Genomic DNA, 10,252 nt, shown 5'->3' on the forward strand with positions numbered 1-10,252 from the left:
TTTACACAGAGAAACAAATTGTTTTAGGAAAATGTATTCAAGGAAAAAAATGTTAAAAATAATAACGATAATAAATAATAATTGAACAGACTCTTATTAAGAGCAGTATTTTGGCAGTGGTCATTCTCTTCAGTTTGGAGTGGCTGGAAGCTGAGAGTAATGGCAGGGTCTTGGCCAGACTTAACTCCTTCACTGCTGTCCCAGGCCCTGTTAATGCGGTTAGATCCGGGGACTTACCATTCGTTAGCAATTAGTTTGTTCTCTTGACCTGTTGCAGGGATGTTCACTGTCTGCATTTGTGTTGCAGCCTCTGTTTTCTTTGATGTGACAAATTGTGTATAATGTGCGAACCACTTTCACGTGTGTGAAAAATGTCACTCCGTGATGTCAGAGCTGTCAGAATCAATTATTCCGTGCACCAGAAACAGTCCAACTTCCTAATTGCCGAACACACAGCAAATTCTTGTGCCATCATAATTAAACGGCTCCCTAGGAAATCAGCGATTCGCACATATCATCCCACAGATAAGATTGGACGAAGGATGACTGAAATAACATATGCATACAAGAATGAGCGGAAACTAATGTTTGTGCCTATAAGGAACAATCGATTGGTCATTCCCGTGTATCTTCCGCTACCGATCTTCATGTCTCACTTCCTTACCATCAGATGTATGCATTAATAATAAGACATTCATTCGTCCTTGTTTTAATGACAATGTCGCCCTTTCTCTAAACAATGGAGCATTGTTTTAGTACTGTCATGTCACCTACTACACTCATATCACTTTTTTATTATTCTGGTGTGCGAATGATATGTAGCACCCCATGCTGCTTCTACGTTACCATGTCATTACTTGGTTTTCATACTTGTCATTAGAAGAGGACTACATGTGGGTGCCATTATCACCCAATTACTGTAAATTACAGCTTCACACATAACAAAGAAACACATTCACTTCCAGGATTATCTACCACCACTACTAGTATCAGTGATCTGCTGCCCCCAAGTATTAGTGATAATATAAAGCAGAACCTTTCATCTGATTCTTTGAGTCAAAGGTTAAAATGCTGCATTCTCCCGGCTCTTGATCTACTAAAAATACTTGATTCTCGATGTCATCTGTCCAGATCTAGAACCTGCTGCTTACTATAATACTGCCCAGCACCATTAACATTAATCACTCTTCGTTCAGATAACTAGGGAAAGTTTTTACAGTAAAATAATGTGACCGGGTAAAAAGACGCAAAAGAACCATGATGAAATCCGCTATTACAAGGTGATGCCTGAATAATTATGTCTAGTAGAAAGGAAGAAATAAATCTTCATTTCAGCAGCTGGCCGCAATAATTGCACCAATGTTGTTGACTGTGGCGATTAATAATTTATAAAGCGCTATACACACAAGTAATTGTCAATCATGGATTTAATACCTGCCTGTTAAAACTGTCAGAAATAATCACTTCTCACGTCACCGTAAACAAATGATTACTTAGGATGAAAAAAAAGTCTAAGAAAAAAATAAATCTTTAGTGGGTAATAATTAGATATTATACCTGTAGAAATAATTTAGAATTGTTTACCTATTTATTTATCTTGTTATAATTGTGCCAAAAAATGTTATCTATCATAAAATTAGACTAGATATAAAAGTTCTAGGACTGTGCCAAGATAAAATAATCCCAATGAACGAAATAATCTCAAACTGTCAATGTCAATGCTACAAGCATAAAAAGTACTAGACTGTGAAGAGTTAAAAGAGTTAAAGGCTGGAATGGGACTATGGATATTCCTAAACAAAAGCCAAGGGCTGGAAGTTATTTATTATATAACCACATTGTTGGTTCCTTTTCTCGAGAAAAGTGTAAAATAGCGATCGACTGAGAAGAAAAATACAAGTGTCGATGTGTGAACTGCGAAAGCTCACAATGAAGCCAGTGTGTGATTAACCACTGATTTGCCACATTCTTTAGGGGCAGGCTAGTAAATTCGTTATCAATGTGGCACAGTTCTAAGAAGCTAAAAGTTATCAGAAACACTACATCGAAAGGAAGTAGCCATGGCCAGGGAGGATGAGTGAAGCATTAGAGATCACTTTCAAATGCCCTTTGTAACAAGAGCAGAGCAAGAGGCCAGTGATTTTGGCAGCATAAAAGGCCACTGGAGAGAGATGTGTTTGTCAATATGAGCCGGTGAGGCAATCCTCCACGCTCAAACCCATGGGTCTATCTGAGCTGGCAGATGTTTACACACGATTTTATAAATTGTTCAATATCAGCCCATAATGAACCCCAACTGACCATTCTAGAACAGCTAAAAGCTTACAGGATCTCCCCTGCTGGGATCTAATAATGCCCTGATGTTACAGCCTTATTAATCACCCAATGAAATAGATGAGCCTCTTGAAAAATAAGTGTATGATTGATTAAAGGCCAATGCAAGAAGCTATTATTCTTGTTTTATTACCGCATGCTATATTCACTCAATTTATCTTTACGGGAAACAAATGATTGCTCAGTTTTTGTCCCTGCTAGCAAGCTAGATCACATTAACTGCTCCCAGTTATCTTGTGATTTCACTGCATGACACAGACCAACAAGACCACAGACTGTCAGCGCCATTATCCTCCCATGATTATCATCATATATTGCTGATGGTCAGTGGAGTGGGTGGGGGAATTGGGGTCGGGAGAGGAGGTCAAAAAGACCTGAATGTGTGTTACATGTGTGCGTGTACATATTATAGAACCTTATTAAATATATAGAATATAAACATCCTAAAATAATATATATATATATATATATATATATATATATATATATATATATTTATTTATATATACACATGCACGAGTATACACAAGTGCATACGTGAACGCTGACTGTGCGTGAAGTTTGTGAGCAGCAGCATGACTAGAACACAACCATTCAGACTAATCTGTGTTTATTTACAATTTAAGATATAAATTATTAAAGAATTCTTGACAATCAAGGCAAAAATTGTTAACTGTCATCATCTGTTTTTTTTTTTTTTCAAATAAAAACCAGGCAGGATTTATTTACAAAAAAAGGTTTTAAATTTTTTTGCAATACAACTTGCATAAATTACTAGAAGCATTTCTTTTATATCATTACAAAAATAAATATCAAATATTTTTGTTGTTTTTATTCGTCGTTTTCTTTATCCATTGTAAGTACTCCAGTTCATCATTTATTCCCGTACGTAATAATGTCTCTATTTTATAGATCTTTTAGACATAGTTTCTCTTTTCTCTGTCCATTCTTACACAATAAATTCTATCACACCTATAGGATAAATATCGTGGCAATGAAGTGATCAGGTCAAGATATCCTGAGAAAACAGATTGTTGGGGAGAGTCACAAGAAAAATTAGGAGTACTATACTATACCAAGGATTTCACATATAGACGGGGGACTCTCCTTGAAAAGAAATCTGAAGATGTAATAGTGCTCTGTGGCTTTTCCTTTATACAGTGGCACAAGATGTGATCCGGATTTAGATATGTTCTACTTATTAGCTGGGGAGACTTCATGGCTTGTTGACTTTTTTTTTCAAAGCAATTGTGACACCTACCTGTGAATCAAGGAAAAAACCACATCACTAAATGTTTTTCATTACACTAAACCGAAACATCACTATTTAATTGTTGTACTATTTTATACATCTGTACAATCTTATTAAATAATCAAGACAAAATATTTGCAGGCTTAGAACTAGTTACGATAGTCTCAAATGGTACATATATGCACGAATCATGATTACTCCGTTACATATTACCATACCCTCTGAACCAAAATATGTGCTTAGAATATAAACGTAACTCATATATTCTTTCAAAATATAATATATATATATATTTATATATTTTACACACACATACAATCTGATATATATCCTACTCAAGATAAAGTAATACTAATTTTACTGTTTGACACAAAAATTCTATCTATATATTATATTGTACTAAACAATACAAATATATACTATTGGAATTTTGAAATAAGGAATAAATATATATATAGGTTCTATTTAAATAGATTTAGAAATATATATGCATATTGAATTATTATTGTCAGGTTTAAAATTGAAAAAAATAAATTCACTTATATATATATATATATATATATATATATATAGCGCCATTTATTCCATATATATATATATATATATATATACACACACACACACGCACACTCATACATCTGACAAAATATAGACGTATTCCTTTCATATACAATTATCTAATTTAGCTATGCACAATCTAATATTTATGTATTAATTGAATGCATTATCGCTATTTACATATATACTATATATATATATATATATATATATATATATATATATATATATATATATATATATATATAATTCACTAACAGTACCACTAAATAAAATAAAAAGTTAATGTATCTAAGTAAATACAGTTAAATATAATTTATTTAATCAAGGCAAACTATTTAGAATTCGAAAAATAAAATCCATTTGTCATATCCGTATATATATTTATTCTCCTGTATATTAATATATCATTCAAACATTACCTATGTGTGATAATAAATATGCTGTTACATTCAGTATAATGTATAAAACTAATTGTGATTTAATGAAAAAAATAACAACTATAATAATAAATAGAAATAGCCTAATTAATAAAATTAATTTACTATATGTGTTACATAAAATTGTTCTTAAAAATATTCAAAATATAGCAAATATATATCAAATTTAGGCCGGTATAAAAACGCATCAATACAATGTAGGATACTTTAATAAAGGGTTGATAAATAAATTGAAGTCCAAGTTTAATTATTTGACTGTTCAAAACGGAGGACAAATGAATTTAGGCTTAAAATAACAGATGTCAGACTAGACTACTGCTTGAGGATCTAATCAGAGGGCCACGTAATGAAGCAAGTAATGGCCACTCATAGGTTATACAAGAAGTCTTGGACATAGTCCCAGATGATCGAGTCAATAGAGAGAGTGTTTTCACTTACTTGCTGTGTGATTGCACATCTATATGTATGGTTGTACTCCTACTGTGCACACTTCTGTGGGATCTGTCAAAATATAACCATCAGTTAGTCACAGGACACAGCCAGCTAACTAGATTATATGTTCAATCTTCCTATAACCTCAATTCACAGGCAGGAGGTTTAGGAGCTACTTTAGATACTACGCTTTCAATTAGCAGTAATATTCTCATTCAGATCCATAAAAAGGGCATGAAAACAGGCCAAATGCCTCACACAAGGGAGATAGACTGCATCCACTAAAGGTCTTCACACTGCATTGAATATATATTTGTTATTAAATTATATCCCTCAGTCTTTTCAAAGTCTTAAAATATTGAGGTGAGTACATGCATTAGCACCTTTGAACAATACATTTGCCAAATATTTTCTTTATACATGCTTGGCAGGGTAGAAGAAGGAACCTACCTTTTTTGGATTCGTAGTTGGTTGACCTGTAGTGCTGATCGAGCTGACTGCTGGATGTTTTTATAGAGTCACTGGTATGTTTGTGCAGAGAGTTACTATTTAATACCGTTTGACTTAGTCCATCATTAGAAGTCACCGTCGTTGAGTTGTATCTAAGGATTCCTTGGCTTTGGAGAGCATTGAAATTCCCATAGTTCGTGTAATTGCTATAAAAAGGTGACGTGTAATATATATGTCTCCCCAGGATGGAAGAGGAAGGGTAGGCAGAGTTGTGAGATGTAGCTGAAGAGGTGGCAGACACAGCAGAGGGCTGGCAGCTCTGGACCACATTTTGGTGTTTATTATCTGAGGTGGCTATCTCTGCCAAGGACCATAACTTGGGTTTGCTGGCCTGTGTCTGAGAACTTGAGGATATCCTATTGTCCAGGGTAGATTTGTTGGAATTTCTGGGGCTCCCTTCATGCTGATGATTGATTACTGAGGCCTCTATGCCAGTCAAGGGTGACGAGGTCACAGGCTTCACAGGAAGAACTCTGTCCTCCTCATCAATGTCTTCATCATCGTCTTCATCCTCATACTTGTCCTTGGATTCAGTGCTTGATTCACAAAGGTGCTCTCCAGGTCTGCAAGGCAACTTATCCCCGTCTGATTCAGCAGAACAGGAATGATCTGTCAGGGAATCGACGTGCAGGCTTATTCCTGAAAAATCAAATACAATAAACATATAATAAAGCCATATCATGTCTCCTAAAGAGATAAATATTGATCTCTTATTTCTAGTTAATTTATTTACATTAATGCTACTGTAATATCCACTCAATTTTTATTAACCTTTTCTGTCAATTTTATTTTCTATGATAAGGAGTATTTTTTATAACTGGCCCTTAACATGTTAACTAAGTTCACGGCCTACTGTAGGTAGACACTAAGTTCTCACCTTCATCCTCCGCGGAGGTCTCATTGCTGTCCTGAATCTTATCACCATGTTCTTCTTTACCCCTATCTCCATCTCCATCATCTTCGTCCTCGTCTTCACTTTTGTTCCTAGGTGCCCAGGTCATCTTGTTCTCCTTCTTTAGCCTCCTCCTTGCATTGGCAAACCACGTGGACACCTGGGTGAGGGTCATCTTGGTAATGATGGCCAGCATGATCTTCTCACCCTTGGTGGGATAAGGGTTCTTTCTGTGCTCTTGTAGCCAGGCCTTTAAGGTGGCCGTGGCATCCCGTGTAGCATTTTTCCTGTAAGCTGGGTCATTTAATTGGTAAGGATAAGCTGGGCTGCCATATGGATGGTAGCTGATGGCTCCTGTCATGCCAGTCGTGTGTGCATCATAAGGAGAACCCTTTAAAGAAATAAAAGAAAATCCTTTTAAATAAACGTGATTGAGAAATTCATGTAATATTCATGTTTATATATTACACAAGAAACAGCGGAGCCAAGAACTATTTTGGCGTAATAATTTTTAACTAAAATTGTATTTTGATTAACCCTATTCCCTTGCTGAATCTTAACTACATCGCAGCTGCCAGAAGCCATTATGTTACAGTTAAACACCTCAGCCGTCATCCTGAGAGCACTTGCGCTTTGCTCTGCATAGATCCTACAAATAAAAGCTAATTATTAGAACAGATCTTCTGGTTCTACTCCTATACACATCCAGCACAAATACAGCTCTTTTCTTAAGAAGCTGGTAGGTAGAACAATGGACAAGTCACTAATCTAATGCATTGTAAATCCAATTTGCAAATCAGCAGATATGCATGACTTGGAATTGTTCAAATGGCGTGCAATTTGCATTTTAATTCACTCTTTAGCGCTCAAATTGCCTTTATTTAACTCTGCATAATGCGGCAAAGTTAAATCTATCCCTCCAGCAAGTTAGTGCTAAGTTTTACACACCCAACACCTCCATTGTCCTGCCACATTATTACCCTAATGGACTTAAACACACTCAAAGCAAAGTGACAAAAATAAGAGGGCGACCTGTCCTCCTCCCAGCCAAGTTTACACTTACCCTGAAAGCTCATTATAGCCTTAGTAAAGGAAACCTGCAATTACACCTTGGGATACTGATACGTTACAGGGCTCCCGCTTCCTACACATCACTCAGCCGCTTGCTTCTATTTAGAGCACTTCCAAATCCCGAGTAAAATAAAGACGGAGAACACAAAAGAAATGTTCTCACCCATAACAGCTAAATAATAATTCTATATTATTAAATATCAACAATCCTAAAATAATCACCTTTATTATGATTGTCAGTGTTAGTTTTGTTTACTGTAAGTGATAATTGTATTTTGATGTAAACCATCTAGTGTACAGCACCATGGAATTAATGGTGCTATATAAATAATAATAAAAATAATGTACAATAAAATAAAGCAATTTGTGATGTAGTAAAATGTGGCTGTGGATATGACTTACCCCCATACAATGTAATAGTGCGCCTAACAATGGTGGGTGCCCTAATAATTACCATGGCGCTCGCTGGCACAACTGACAGGACAGTGTAGTGATGGGGCCGGGCAGGCACCGCCAGGATATGTGCCATTCCACAGAGGGCACAATGTAGGGAAGGCTGGGAAGCCACTGGTAACAGTTGTGTGGACGCAGAGGTGCCCACTCTGCACTTACCATGTAGGAGGGGAAGCCGGCAGGGTCGCTGGAGTACTGCAGGGGGCTGCTGAAGCCTGGGGCTGCTTGGGCACTAAAGGCGGCAGATCCAGGGTACGGGCTAAAGGCAGAGCCCGACGAGGAGCGGGCCAGCTCGTCACTCCTGGGGGTGGCCAGTGCCGAGGCCCCATACGCCGGGCAGGAGTACAGTGCCAGGGAGCCGGGGGGCTGGTAGAGGTAACCCTGAGGATAGGACATGGCAGCTCTGCCCGCTGCTGCTGCTGCTGATCGCCGGGGCTCACGGAGGGTGAAGGAGGGAGGGGGCGAGGTCACTACAGACTCCTAGGCGCTATCAGCTGTGCCTTGTCTCTTCTGTCCTGACTCAGGCAGGGAGAGAAAAGTGGCCTGCCTCCTCCCCTCCCCTCCAGCCACGGCAGCTCCACGGACGATCCAATCACTGGAGTCGGCGCGATCTAGGGAAAAAGGCGATCGTCAAGTGCACAGTGCTCGGGGGGAGCAGGAAAGTGCAAGCGACTATGGGGCTCCGCCGGCGGCAGCGGCAGCGGCAGCTTCCCCAGAGCGAGGAGAGGCGGAGGGGCTGTATACCGCGAGGAGAGCAGACGGCGAGCTGCACCGGAGTTTACTGAGGCACATTGTAAAGCCGAGCTGTCTGTCACCGGCGTGTCATCTGCATATCCAGGGCAACAACCCGCCTCCTCCCCCCGCCAGGAGGCAGCACCGCACGTAAGTACTCCCGGGTCTGAGGGCGCTGTGCGGAGGGACGGCGCTGCCCTCACACTGGGGACACACTGCACATGTGCACCGGGCCGGGGGAGACCGGGTACACAGGCACATATGGAGGTACATACCCATCTACAGCCAGGGCTATAGCTGTGTGCAGGCTGGAATACAATGTGTGTGTGTATAGATATAGGCACATATGGAGGTATATACCCATCTACAGCCAGGGCTATAGCTGTGTGCAGGCTGGAATACAATGTGTGTGTATAGATATAGGCACATATGGAGGTACATACCCATCTACAGCCAGGGCTATAGCTGTGTGCAGGCTGGAATACAATGTGTGTGTATAGATATAGGCATGTATTCCAATCTGCACACAGATCTAGCCGTAGTCTATATACATACATACACTTTTACATATTCATATATATATGGCTCTATTTACACATATACACAGCTATCTATCTATCTAGATACATTATCTATCAGTAAATTTGTATAGTTATCTGTGGATATATACACACATGCAGAACTTCCTCTGCGTGTGTGTGTGTGTGTGTGTGTGTGTGTGTGTATGTGTATATATATATATATATATATATATATATGTCCCATTCTGTGACATATTAGACATGGGAAGCTTTAGAACTCCCTGTGGAGTTGGTAAAGTTTCCTCCCAATAGGTCAGTAGTACATGGGAGGACGAGTGACTTTTCTATCCTCATTCCTCCTGGCTAGCACCCGTGAATAATGTCAGGAGACCCCGCCATGCCGCGACCCCACGTCACAGCGCAGGACAGAGGAGCCATAGACATGTTCCGCTCCAGTGTAGCAGGGTCGGGGGAGGCAGATATACTCCTGTCTCTATAGGAGCACTTTCCCTACAGTAAGCCCTCACTGGAGCCCAAAATATTTTGAGCTGTTTATTTTTTCCAGAGCGCGATCTGTCATTTGGCCTGTAGGAGGCGCACTGTTCCAAAATAAAGTCAGCCCAGGTAATGTCTCCTGTAGCAGGAGCAGCAGAGTCCCCAGAAAAGGCCATGGTGATAGCAATTCCCCAGCAGCATGGCCGCCCGCAGTCACCTGTCTAATGTTCATCATTACTTGGATGTTCTAAAACAATACTGCACATTGCTATGGAGGAGTCGGGAAGAATAATCAATAGCAGGCTGGAGTATGGGAATAAAAGATTGCTCTTTGTCTCCAACTTTAATGATATACTTCTCCTTAGCCTTAAAGCCTCAGACATTTGATAGAGACAGTTAAATCAATTGCATAGAAGAGAATTAGCATAGCGCCTAGGTTATATTAACATTGAGGAGACTCCAGAAATGACACATTACTCCTTTCTTGTTATACAATAAGGATTATTCCGCAGAGCACAAGGCGAGTACAGTCATTTCCATTTCTTCTGTTTCCTATCTATAG

The 10,252-nt window shown here is 39.1% G+C and overlaps 1 protein-coding gene and 1 long non-coding RNA gene across 3 annotated transcripts in view; one reads left to right on the plus strand and one right to left on the minus strand.

Annotated features, from left to right (window-relative positions):
- Positions 1 to 2,927: 2,927 nt before the first annotated feature.
- IRX2 (iroquois homeobox 2) lies at positions 2,928 to 8,338 on the minus strand. 2 transcript variants are annotated; one of them, XM_077269606.1, is made up of 5 exons: positions 8,102 to 8,338; positions 6,404 to 6,809; positions 5,467 to 6,165; positions 5,023 to 5,085; positions 2,928 to 3,595 (listed from the first exon to the last, which is right to left on the minus strand). In XM_077269606.1, the coding sequence occupies exons 1-4, from the start codon at positions 8,336 to 8,338 to the stop codon at positions 5,042 to 5,044; spliced, it is 1,386 nt and encodes a 461-aa protein (XP_077125721.1). In that variant the 3' UTR covers positions 2,928 to 3,595; positions 5,023 to 5,041. The 2 variants fall into 2 exon arrangements, with proteins under 2 accessions (XP_077125721.1, XP_077125722.1); XM_077269607.1 differs by lacking the exon at positions 8,102 to 8,338 and adding an exon at positions 7,022 to 7,175.
- Positions 8,339 to 8,686: 348 nt separating this feature from the next.
- LOC143782292 (uncharacterized) overlaps positions 8,687 to 10,252 on the plus strand; it is a 19,421-nt gene continuing 17,855 nt past the window's right edge. Inside the window, exon 1 of the long non-coding RNA XR_013216921.1 lies at positions 8,687 to 8,824. This is a non-coding gene — a long non-coding RNA (uncharacterized LOC143782292). The remainder of the gene's footprint in view (positions 8,825 to 10,252) is intronic.

Source organism: Ranitomeya variabilis, chromosome 6 (assembly GCF_051348905.1).
Source record: "Ranitomeya variabilis isolate aRanVar5 chromosome 6, aRanVar5.hap1, whole genome shotgun sequence".
Classification (NCBI taxonomy): domain Eukaryota; kingdom Metazoa; phylum Chordata; class Amphibia; order Anura; family Dendrobatidae; genus Ranitomeya; species Ranitomeya variabilis.